This window comes from Heteronotia binoei, chromosome 6, assembly GCF_032191835.1.
Source record: "Heteronotia binoei isolate CCM8104 ecotype False Entrance Well chromosome 6, APGP_CSIRO_Hbin_v1, whole genome shotgun sequence".
Lineage (NCBI taxonomy): Eukaryota > Metazoa > Chordata > Lepidosauria > Squamata > Gekkonidae > Heteronotia > Heteronotia binoei.
The window spans coordinates 77919538-77932067 of NC_083228.1; the positions used below are offsets into that span (position 1 = coordinate 77919538).

The 12530-nt window shown below is 43.7% G+C and overlaps 1 protein-coding gene across 1 annotated transcript in view; it reads left to right on the plus strand.

Moving 5' to 3' along the window:
• The window catches only part of PPRC1 (PPARG related coactivator 1), a 36003-nt gene extending 33319 nt beyond the window's left edge, over positions 1-2684 (plus strand). Inside the window, exons 12-14 of the mRNA XM_060241830.1 lie at positions 1153-1274; positions 1445-1596; positions 2287-2684. Coding sequence (XP_060097813.1) covers positions 1153-1274; positions 1445-1596; positions 2287-2390 — 378 coding nt within the window. The 3' untranslated portion in view covers positions 2391-2684. The remainder of the gene's footprint in view (positions 1-1152; positions 1275-1444; positions 1597-2286) is intronic.
• Positions 2685-12530: the final 9846 nt, after the last annotated feature.

Below are 12530 nucleotides of genomic sequence, written 5' to 3' on the forward strand. Positions count from 1 at the left end.
ATTACAGTGAAAAGCCATTGCCAATCTGAATAGACCTGGGGACAGGGGGAGAAGCTTGCAATGCCCAGCCATTTCATGTTTTCCTAAGCCCAGAGCATTTTATATTTTTGGTTTACATTTTTAGTTTTGCTGTGATCCTTTTGCTTTTTCTTGATGTTTTATTTTAAATATTGCATTGCCAAATCCCACTATTCTCCCACCTTTCCATTTTAAACAAAATATTGCAAGAGTTTTAGGCATGTTTTTATTTTAAGAAAAAAATAATATTTATATGTTTCTCTGTATCCTTTATAAAGTTTATATCTCCATTACCTTGCATTACATTTTATGATATGCATGGCCAGGCCCTACAAAGTCCCATTTATGTCAGATCTGGCCCTTGTAACAAATGAGTGACATCCCTGTTTTAGACATTTCAGGGATTTTTAAAAAGCAAGTTATGAGTGCAAAGATAAACTTGCATGTGTGAAAAGTATCTGCTTGATCTGAAAATTCAGAATAATGACTGAATTAGATTTAGCAAAAAAAATTATGCTAAGGAACCTTGTGTATATATATGCAAAATAGACACATTGCAGAATATAGATTTCTTGTCATGGAATTTGGATTGAGGAAAATTAAAAAATAACCCCCCCCCCTGAGGTGTAGACTTTGAGCTGGCCTTGTCTGTCTTCTCATTTGCGTCCTTTTAAGTTGCAGAGGGAGTACGCTGTTCTTTCCTTCAAAGAACACCTGACATTGTAGTCCAATAGTTGCAAGCATCCTTCCAGATCAAGACACTACTGCCTGTTACGGTTGTGTTTGCATGCACAGAGGTGGTGGGTATCCCTGTAGAAATTTCACAGGGAGGTATGCCTGCCTTCTGCTCAATGTATCCTTCAGTAACTGATCATCTGCAGTAAAGGCATGCAAGGCTAACTCAGAATTCTCCTGTACTCTGTTTTCTTAGAGAAGCAGCACCTCTCTGTTGCACCTCTGAAGCAGCCTGGAAAAAAACAACAAATGATTCTTGAGTAATTTTCACATCACTAACCAAGAAGCCCATGCACTTCTTTAAATAGGAGTCTGTTCTGAATGCTTTTGAGGGGAGGTGTTGGCAGGAGGAAGATTACATCATATATCTTTGGCTAATACCCTCCCCCCCCTCCCCAGGAGGAACGCCGTGTTGTCTTCATTGGGAAGATTCCTAGCAGGATGACCCGTTCAGAGCTTCGGCACCGTTTCTCTGTGTTTGGAGACATTGAGAACTGCACACTGCACTTCCGAGAACAGGGGTAAGTGGTGGATCCATCTTTCTTTAGGGTGACGCATCTTCCCTAGCAGCATTGGTCTAATAATGGGAAGTGGGGTTTGAAGTGTGTGACCCATTTTCCTCAGTCCCCTCTCCCCCCCAAGTGCATGTTCTGGATGTATATTCTTACTGCTTGTCCCACTTGCCTGGCAGGGATAACTATGGTTTTGTGACATACCGTTATGCTGAGGAGGCCTTTGCTGCCATAGAGGGTGGACGTGCACTGCATCGCCCTGATGAGCAGCCCTTCGACTTGTGCTTTGGAGGGCGTCGGCAATTCTGCAAAAGGAACTATGTTGACTTGGGTGAGTTGGTGGAGATGATGATTGTGAGCATGAGTGAACAGTTATTCTGAAGCTTGACGGTTTGTAAGTCCGAGGAGCAGTCCACATCTTTGGTGCAGGAATGCAGCATTCTACTTCTGCATGCCAGATGACCTCATGAATTGTGTAGATTTAGCTCACCCTGTACAGCATACTTGGTGATGACTCAGTACAGAAAGTATTTTCATTGAGGGTGATGGCTGGCTTGTTTGTTTGTTTATGGGATTTCTGTCCTACCCATCCCACCAAAGCAGGTTCTGGGCTGATCACAACCAGTATGCTTGAGAAAGCCTAGCTAGCTTTTCCATTTCAGAATACTCTGGTTTCTCTAGTCCACTGATACTCAGTGGCTCAGGAGTCACATGTGGCCCTTTGATAGACTCCCTGGAGCTCTTCTGAGCACTGTTCCCAACATGGCACTTGCCTTGTGTTTCAGTAAAGTGGGGCTTGTATTTGGCAGGTGGACCCACCTTGAAAGAGCTGCCATCAGAGGAATGGGTAAGCTGTGAGCTGCTCTGAGGTGCAGGCCTTATGCCAGGGATGGAAGTAAATGTGGCACTTTTGATTAATGGCAACTACAAATGGCACTCACTGTGAGCCACGGAGTTAGTACCACTTCCCTTGTTCTAGCTGATTTGCTGGTAAATGCCTTTTTTTCTGTTTTGTTTTCAGACTCGAATATAGAAGACTTTGAGCCTGCCCCTGTGAAGAACAAGTTTGACTCCCTTGACTTTGACAGCTTACTAAAGCAGGCTCAGCGGAGTCTGCGGAGGTAACGCTGGCTCTGCCGGGCTCAGTGTGCCCGGTAGGCATGTGCCTACACCAGCCTTACCTCAGATGAGCCACAGGGGCAGGCACCCCCCAAGCCTAGCTGCTATGTCCAGCATGATTTTGTAATGAAATGCAAAAAAACCCCAAACAAACAATTTTTATCTTGATTTGTTTTTCTAGGGACTATTTAAGGGGAAGGACATTTTCTCTTTAACAGTGGGGATGGAATAACAGCACCTCACCACCTTCTTCCCATTTAATCACTATGCACACAATAAACATCTACCGTAAAAATGCCAGACCTTCTGTTTGTTCATCTGTCATAGGAGGGAGTGGAAGAGTGAAAGTATATGGCTCTTGACAAGTGCAAACTTTACACACCTTGTAGGGGCTCTAGGATCCATTTTTGGGTGCTACCAAGCCATGACCCGCTGCATTCTGAAGTGTCAGGGTAATTGTAGTGCTGCAATTCTGGCTCTTTGTCCAGGGGTGGGTGGTGTGGTACTTGCTGTCTGGTTGCTTCTAGTTCACTAGAGCATCACTAGGGAATATGGGGAAAGCAGTCTCAGCATGACTCAAAATGTTGAGAAAGTGCAGCACATAGTTTGAGCAAAGAAGATTCCCATCACTACAAGCCTTGGGTGTGCTGCTTTATTCTTCCATTCAACACACATCTGTGGCCACACCCTTCTCTGCTAGTCTGGGTGTAGTATATCCACGAACCACATACTTCTCCAACTCTGCAGATAGTCTCTGGGTTTTTTTAAATTCAAATTTTGGCAGAAAAGGCAAATATATGTGGGGCATCTTATCATTTTGTGTTAGTGGGTTCAGTGAAACTCAGTTCAGCCACCTGTATACAGTGTGTGTATCTGCATACTTTATTGTGGTATATTTATTGTGAGGCGCAAGGAATTATTCAGGGCACTGAAGACCTGCCCCTAATTACTGAAAAACTTGTTCAGAAACTGCTGTGGCACCTGAGACTTCAGTGTCTTTTCAAATATATTTTTGCTCCAGAGTAACAGAAATCTTGTGTGTGTGTGAAAACAAAAACCGATTATCTGAAAGCTGGAATTTTGTTCTCATCAGAGCACTCTGAGGATTTTACACATTCTTCCAAATACGCAGGTTTATTAAAGGCTATGCAGTTTTTAACCTAGCCCCCATTCTCCACATACCTAATCAGGCCTCTGCTTTGCAAGCAGTATTGTCTGCCCACTGATCCAAACAGCAGGGTGCTTGGGGTCAGGTTCTGGCACCATCCTTAATTAGTGGCTTCTGAACTGTACACTGAAATCTTCTGCAGTACTTCAGAGAACTCTAAATCATGCTTACCTAAGCAGAGCAATGTTTCCATTGTTGCCCCATGAATTATTTAATACCTTGCAAAGAGGTAAAATAGAATGGGAGACCTTGAAGGAAATGACAAGAAAAAAGTTTCTGTAAGAGAGTCTCAACTTGCTGTTCTTCCTTTCCTTGCCCTCTCCTTTGATTCCTCTAATAGGCAGTAGCTTACCAAGATGGGAGGCCGTCTGCCCCAGGTGCAACTGCCCTAAGCTTTTGAAAGGGGCTCCTGATGCTTCCAGCAGAATATCTTCCATTTTATTTTAAAAATGTAGTTGTGGCTGAAGCCACTAGGAGAGCAGAGAAATCTGAGCATAGCAAAAAGATCTAGGATTGGCTAAGCTTCCCTTTTCTCCAAGACTCAAGCACATCCTTAACACATTGTGCTGCTAGCTGCTACAGTAATTGCCAGCCTGCAGGTCATTTTCTCCAGTAGTCTAGCCTTTCTCTCTCCCTTTCCTTGCACCCAGCTCAGCCAGATCTTGCAAAGCAGTAGTTAGGGAGTTGCAGCAAGATAAAACAACTTCCCCCTCTCGGGATTTCTCTCCTTTCTGTCTCCCTTCTCCTAATTTTCTGTCTTTATCCCCTTTATTTTCACTTCTTGGTCTCAAGATCTTCTCATCCCTATCTTGCTTGGCAACAGAATGTATTTAAGAGTACTATAACAGCAGTCCTTTCTTAATATTGTGCTAGGTACTCTATACATTGCACTGGATCTGCTAGGGTGCAAAAATCCCTGCCTCCCAGTTTCTGCTGCAGGGATTCTCTGGTTTGACAAGTCCTTTGGCCACGATGGAGGATGAAGAGGCAACTTCTTGGGGGATGGGGGGGTTAATATGTTTCTTAACATCCTGTCGGGTGAAGCTTATCACAGTTTTGTGATGCTTTGGCTAGTGTTAGTAAAAGTTAGTACAAAGGCAGACTCCTAGCTTTCCAAAATGCCTTGTAGATGTTTGGGATAGTCAACTCTTGAGCTTTAAAATGAAGAACAGGCCTTCCCAAGTGCCTGTTCAGAACATGAGAAATGTGATGGATTTTTTTTTTTTTTTGCTTTCAAGTAATGGTGACACTATAGGGTTTTCATGGCAAGAGACATTCATAGATGGTTTGCCATTGCCTGCCTCCACCTCAGCTCTGCTTAGCTTCTGAGATCTGACAAGATCAGGCTATCCAGGGGCTACCCAAGCCAGAGCTAGGCTGAGAGTACTTTGACTGGCACAAGGTTACCCAGCAAGTGTCCATGGCACGAGTGGGGATTTGAACCTGCATTTCCCAGATCCTAGTCCAACACATAACATATGAACATAAGAGACGCCATGCTGGATCAGGTCAATGGCCCATCCAGTCCAACATTGTGTGACACACAGTGGCCAAAACCCAGGTGCCATCAGGTCTACCAGCAGAGTTCTTGTACTGTGAGAAAGGGAGAAAAGTACTTTTTTATCCAATGTACAATTTTGTAATCCCCAGTTAGAAAGGTCTTATGTAGCAAGGGCACTGGCTCCCATGATGGAACAGTGTTTTGGAATTTGATTTTTTTTTTTTTTACTGGCATGATTATATATAACAAAGTTAAATACAAGAATTTTTTCACTATCTGCATTCTTTTCTGGCCACTGTATACAAAATTTGGGTCCAGTGGCATTTTTCAAGACCAAACTTTGTTCTGCTTCAGACCAACACAGTTACCCATGTGAATCTATTTTCTAGCCATTATTATTATTATTCATTTTATTTTATGATTATTAATGAAAATTTTGTTGTATAAAGGAGGAGCCCTGATGTGGATAGCCCCAGCTTAGCCTGATCTCATCAGATCTCAGAAGCAAAGCAGGGGTGACATGGAGGCAAGCAATGGCAAAACACATCCGAATGTCTCTTGCCTTGAAAATCCTATGAGGTCGTCATCAATCAGCTGTGATTTGATGGCAAAAAGGGAAGGATGTTAAAGTTTTTGCCCCCAACACTAAATATGCTAGGTACACCACTGCTAGTAGGTTGTCTGAAAAGGGAGATATTTATATGATCCCGACAAGCTCCAGCAAGTGGTTTTTACCCTGCTTGCCACTTGATGGCAGTATGCATAAAAAATAAAAACAGTATAGGACCATTGCTGAACTGTTAAACTGGAGATTCTCAAAGTTTTTGAAGTTGGACCCACTTCTAAACTTTACTGTATTTCTGGGGAGATGCTTGCAAATTTCATTCAATGCTACCATTTCACCTCAACATAATACTGAATAAGCTTATATACATTTTTATGCTTTGCTTTTTATAATACAGGGTGTTATTGAGCAACGGTTTGTATTTCATGGCCATTTTGTACATTATGCAAAGGTAAATGTGGATTTGATGTCAAGTCTCCTTTCCCAGTTTACCCTGCTCCTCCCTCCCTCCTGCTGTTGGGAGCCATCTGCAAGAGACTGAGGATATATTTTGGGGCCACAGTTTGAGAACCATTGCTAGAAGCACAGCCCCCCCTTTGCTGTGTAGAGCTCAGTGCTATATGCCATTCAAGTAGTGAAAATCTAGCAAGAATGCCATCCTGCTTTGCAAAGAACAAGCTACCATGATGGAAGTTCATGACAAGATTTCTGGCCAAGTCTTTTTGATGCTGTTTTAGCCCATCCTCTGTGGGGTCCTGGAACTGAAGATCTCAGTTCCTCCTAGGTTTCCACTCTGGAGCACTGTGCGAACATATATTCTTAGAAGCTATCCTTTCCTTCGCTTTATGTATAAATGCAGGTGGCTGCTGCTTTTGTGTAGTGGGTTGGTGACCTGCACCAACCTGGAACCGGTGTTGAGCTGCACCACAAAAACAATCCAGACATCTATGAATTACGCTTTCTCCAGTTATAAAAATCTAAAGGATAAGGAACAGGTCCTTCCTTTTGACCTTAAAATGAAGTTGAGGGCTGTTCTTGATTGGTACTAGAACCTAGAAATCTAGTACATGTGCCCCAGATCATGCATGTAATTTTTCAGTAATTGTACAGTTATAGGATGCCGTTATAAGCATATTTTTTCACTGGGTGCTGTGAAAGCTATTTAGGAAATTTCCATGCTATCTCTTCAGGGTCCTGCTTAAGGCAGCTTACAATTAAAACAAGGTAACAGTATAAAAACAAGCCATTGGACATAAACAGTATAAAAGCTATCTGTAAAACAAACATCCCATTTTAAAATATGGTGAAATGGAACATTTAATTAGAAGCCTGGGTTACAAGATGTGTTTTGGATGGCTTACCAAAAGAAAAGGTGAGCATGCCAGGGACCAGGGGTAGACAGTAATCTAGAAAACAATGTGATAGACTGGGTTTCTTAAAATAGCCATTGTGTGTCACTTGCTACCAACAAGGATGCAACCTTTCTTTGGACCGTTATCAGACACAGTAAGGAGTGAATACACTTTGGGTGACCTTGGGCCAGTCACAGTTCTCAGAGTTCTCTCAGCCCCACCTAATCTCACAGAGGAAGGGAAGGTGATTTGTAAGTCACTACAAGACTCCTTTGGGTAGTGAAGGGGAGGGTATAAAAACAGCTCTTCACTTTCAGTGCACTTTGCAACTGGATTTTACTTTGTGAATGGTAAAATCCACTTGCAAACTGTCACTGAAGTGGATTGAAACTGCATTAACATGTGTGAAAGCACCCTATAAAGCACATGAACCTTATTTGCTTGCTTTCATAGACCATTCAGGTGCGGAAAGGTTTATAAACCTGTGTCTCCTTTGCTTTTTAAATATATTCTGCCTCCTGGTGGCTCCATATTTTTATTAACAGTTCTGTGACATGGGCTGTCAGTCAAAGTACAACTGCATGCAAGTCCCAGGTAAGAGAGCAGTGGTGTCATGCTTAAAAAACACAAAGCGAAATCCTCCTGAATTAATTTCTTGGATTCTGAGTCATGGTTTGCCTGAGGTGAAAAAAATTGTTATGGCCTTGCATTTGCAGGTTTCTGGGATGGCACTTGTGCCCCTTTCTCATTCTTGAACTTTGGAAGTGGCAAAGTTCTAAGGAGCTGCTTAAAAATGAAGTGATAAAGAAAGGGAGGGTCAAACAGGAGTTAATCAGTAATGTGGCTGGAGATGGAAAGCTTCAAGTTGCCCAGTACAGTTCTTTCAAAGTGAGGTCCTTTCAAAGTGAGGTCAAAACAGGAGGCCGGAGTTATTTGCTGGTTCCTAGTTTCTTACTGGAAGTTCCTACTTTGTTCAGTTGAAAGGTGCACTTGTATTTGTCTCTGAGACTCAAGGCAGATTACAGGATACAAAGGGTGCACTAACACAGCATTAAAAAAACTAATGAATAATGCATCTGGACTAGGATTATAGAATCAGATCAATATGAACAATAAGTTATCTGAGGCAATGTGTACTATAAACAATACAGAAAGTAGTTTACAAGGTAAAGCCAATGCAAGAAAAGCAGGTGATACCTACAATAATCATTGTATTACAGTCGTTTTCCATAAAGCTGTCTTCCAGCTGTTCATTCTACCAGTTTTTCTTTTACAATAGCCTCTTGATCATTTTGGTTTTTTATATCTTGTGGAATGATAGTTCAAGCCTTTCTGGTATCAGGCAGGCTGTTCCACAAGATGGAAGCCACCACAGAATGCATATGAATGGGCAGCTGCTGCTATTACCCATTTGCAGGATGTCATCTCTAGAAGATTATGCTCAGATGAGTGAAGCTGTTGGAGCAGAGCATAGTGGGCAAGGTAATCCTGCAGGTATGTTGCGTTCAAGGCTACTCAGAGCTTTGCAGGCGATAAGAAACCCTTCAATTGAACATGGTAGCTGATCAGTAACCAATAGTGTCTGCAGAATGGGTGTGTGCCATGTGTTCTGCTTGCCTTCTGCATTGACTGGAATTTTAGTTGTTTTTTAAAAAGAAGTCCCATGTAGAATGCATTGCAGTAGCTTAGCCTCTAACACTGCAATCCTAAGAGCACTTTCATAGGAGCAAGCCCCATTGAATTCAGAGTAGACCTGCTTAGGATTGCTCTGTTAATGACCATAGCATGAATTCACATGGACAGACCAAAGTAAGGGGGCCATCTTCTGGACTAAAAGAAGCTGGTAGAGGGTTTTGGGGGGGGTTTTTTTTGGGGGGGGAGATTCATTAACTTATTTCTGCGGTAATAGTGTTGGGTCCAGTCAACAGCACCCCATCAATGATAGGGAGTAACATGTCCCTTAAGACTTCAGCCTTCCAACCACCATTACCTCAGTATTAGACTGAGCTACAACAGCCCTATATGCTAAAGAAAACTTTGATCAAGTGTTTGCTGCCATACAAGGCAGTTGATTTCTAATTTTTTTTCAACACAGAACAAAATGTGGAAGGGGACAGGTTCCTGCTAGCAGGGGTATATAATATGGAGATCATCTGATATTTTTTTAAACTTCATTTATACCCTGCCTTTCTCCTCAATGGAGGACGCTAGTGGCTTACACCAGTGTTTTCCAACCTGTGATTCAGGACCCAAAAGTCAGTCGTGAAGCCTCAAGAAGTGGCTCAGAGGCCAGCCTTCCCTTGTGAAGCTCCTTCCCTTTGTATTCTATTTCTTCCCTCCTTGCCAGCTTCTCATCTCCATCTTTGTGACAGTAGTGAGGCAGAGAATGCCATCCCGCAAATAGTAATTTTACTGCAGTAGCTGGGGAGGTAGGTCTACTCAGCATGCCATGGAAAACCCAGCAGAAGACAGAAATGGGCATGTGCATGCATGGGCTCTCTCTTAGTGCTGCTCCTTCAGCAGCCCAGCTTCTTGCCCAACCTTCTGCAGTGCTCCACTGCTGCCTTCTCCCTGCTGTGGGAAATGTACTGCACCAAGCCCCTTGCCGCCAACCTCTTATACCATCTGTATCTCCTCAACCCAGCTCTGGCCCCGCTGGCAGAGGAGGAGATGAACTCCCACTTGCTTTAGGGTTCATAGTGGGGGCAGCTGCACCCTTTGTGTGTTGTTTGTTTCTCTATACATCTCGTTGGCCACTATGGAAAATGGAACGCTGGACTAGATGGTGGCCAATGTTTTCCCACCTTGTGCCAGCCCTGGATGTATGACTGTACAAAAGTAAATTTGGACTTGTAGGTCACTATACCAGAACGGTTGTGAACTACTGTCTTATATAACTTCTTTCTATTTTATCCTCACAATTACCCTGTGAAGTAGGTGTGCTGACATCCCATTTCCAGACCTGGAAACTAGGACTTAAAATTTCATACCCCACAAACAACTTATGTATGTTTTTTATAATTTCATTTTATAATTTAGTCTTCTAGACCTCAGTGAAGCAAATACCTGGACTCAGGGTTCCACCTGGCATTCACTTGTCCTATTATGAGGGGATTATAGGTTTAAAAAAGCCACAGAACAGGCTTGATAAAAACATCTGTGAGGTTTATTTCAGTGTACACTGCTAGAAGTTTCTTTGCTTTTCCCCCTCCATTCCACTGTGTTATAGTAACCAAGTTACTGAAGAGCTGGGGCCTGAGAAAGTGTAACAGTGACAAAGCAGGTTTCTTGTCTGACTAATTCAGACTTATTACATGGAACATAATTAAAAACGTTTACCTGTTTTTGACAGGAACAATACCCAGCCCTACCTATCTTCAAAATAACTAAAGTCCCTAATGGACTCCCTGCCTAACCAGTAGACCTGCTAGCCCTTCACCCACCACAGTGCAACAACCCTTAGCTCTTGTCAGTTGGCCAGCAGTTAAACCGCCAAACTCTTCTTTCCTATTTCTAGTCTACTATTTGAAAGTGATTGGCTGAGGCTCCTGAAGGGTGGTAATTGATACCACTCATCCCAGTAGATCATGCTGTGTGCACAATTGGCCCACAGTCACTCAGCAGAGTGGAAATTCAAACCTGGGTCTTCCAGATCCTAGTCAAATGTGCTAACTACTATACAACACTGGCAATTATTTGAATCTTGTTAATAATAATAATAATAAGTTTTTATTTATACCCTGCCCTCCCTGCCGAGGCAGGCTCAGGGCGGCTTACAGAGCATGATACAATATCATGGTACGACAATAACAGATAAAATCAATCAACAATATAAATACAAAATATAAATTAATTTTAAAAATAAGCTAAAGCAATACAGTGGTGCTACAGTCTCTATTTATCCCGGCAGCGTAATATTCATTCTGGTTACATCTTAAAGGCTTCTTGGAAGAGGGCAGTTTTGCAGGCCCTACGGAACTGGTTGAGATCCCGTAGGGCCCGCACCTCCTCCGGCAGCTGATTCCACCATTGGGGCGCTTTTATAGAGAAGGCCTGCTCCCTAGTTGTTTTAAGTTTGGCCTCCTTAGGCCCAGGGATTTCCAAAAGATTTTGTGAGCTGGAACGCAGTGCTCTCTGGGGAACATATGGAGAGAGGCGGTCCCTGAGGTAGGCAGGTCCTCGGCCATATAGGGCTTTATAGGTGATAACAAGCACCTTGTAACGAACCCGGTATACAATAAGCAGCCAGTGCAGTTCCCGCAGCCTAGGCCGCACGTGTTCCCACCGAGGTAGTCCCACTAGTAGCCTGGCTGCTGCGTTCTGCACTAGCTGCAGTTTCCGCGTTCGGTACAGGGGCAGCCCCATGTAGAGGGCATTATAGTAGTCCAATCTCGAGGTGACTGTCGCATGGATCACTGTTGCCAGGTCGCCTCGTTCCAAGAAGGGGGCCAGCTGCCTCGCCCGTCTAAGATGAAAAAAGGCGGATTTGGCAGTGGCCGCTATCTGGGCCTCCATTGTCAAGGAAGACTCCAGTAGCACTCCCAAGCTCCTGACTTCACGCACTGGTACCATTTGACGGGGCGCTTTTGACGCCCCGTCAAAAGCTGGAAGGGGGATCCCTCCTTCCTAGGCAAAGGACCTCTGTCTTCAATTTCAACCCGCTCACCTTGATCCAATCAGCCACGGCTTGCAATGCCTGGTCCAGATCTACAGGAGCGGCGGCAGCCCGGCCACCCATCAATAGATAGAGCTGGGTGTCATCAGCATACTGGTGACAACCCAGCCCATGTCCCCGGGCGATCTGGGCAAGGGGGCGCATATAGATGTTAAATAACATTGGAGAGAGAACCGCCCCCTGAGGCACCCTGCAATTAAGTGGGTGCCTCTGAGACAGCTCTCCCCCAATCGCCACTTTTTGTCCCCAACCTTCAAGGAAAGAGGAAAGCCACTGTAAGGCTAACCCCTGAATCCCTGCGTCAGCGAGGCAGCGGGTCAGCAGCCGGTAATCGACCATATCGAACGCTGTCGATAGGTCTAGCAACAGCAATACCACCACACCGCCTCGACCCAGATGTCGCCGGAGATCATCCATTGTTATGGATCTCTTAAGATTATTTTTGGAATGCTAAAGTAGCATGTGTGAATAAAGAACTGGGGTTCAGGGCCATCATACCTGAAGGCATCTTGTGCAATAATAAGACGTGGTGCTGAAGATAACAGTAGGTGAAGGGATGTATGATCTTAGCAGGGGTGGAATTCTAGCAAGAGCTCCTTTGCATATTAGGCCACACACCCCTGATGTAGCCAATCCTCCAAGAGCTTACAAAAAGAGCCTTGTAAGCTCTTGGAGGATTGGCTACATCAGGGGTGTGTGACCTAATATTCAAAGGAGCTCTTGCTAGAATTCCACCCCGATCTCAGGTAATTTGAATGTTTTTTTTGCAGGAAAGAGCAAGGTGTGTACCAATTTCTGTTTCTTCAAGCTATATTGAATATTAAACCACTGCAGCTTTGATAGTCTTGAAATCCCACTGGCCCTTATATAAATAAGTAATTGAAA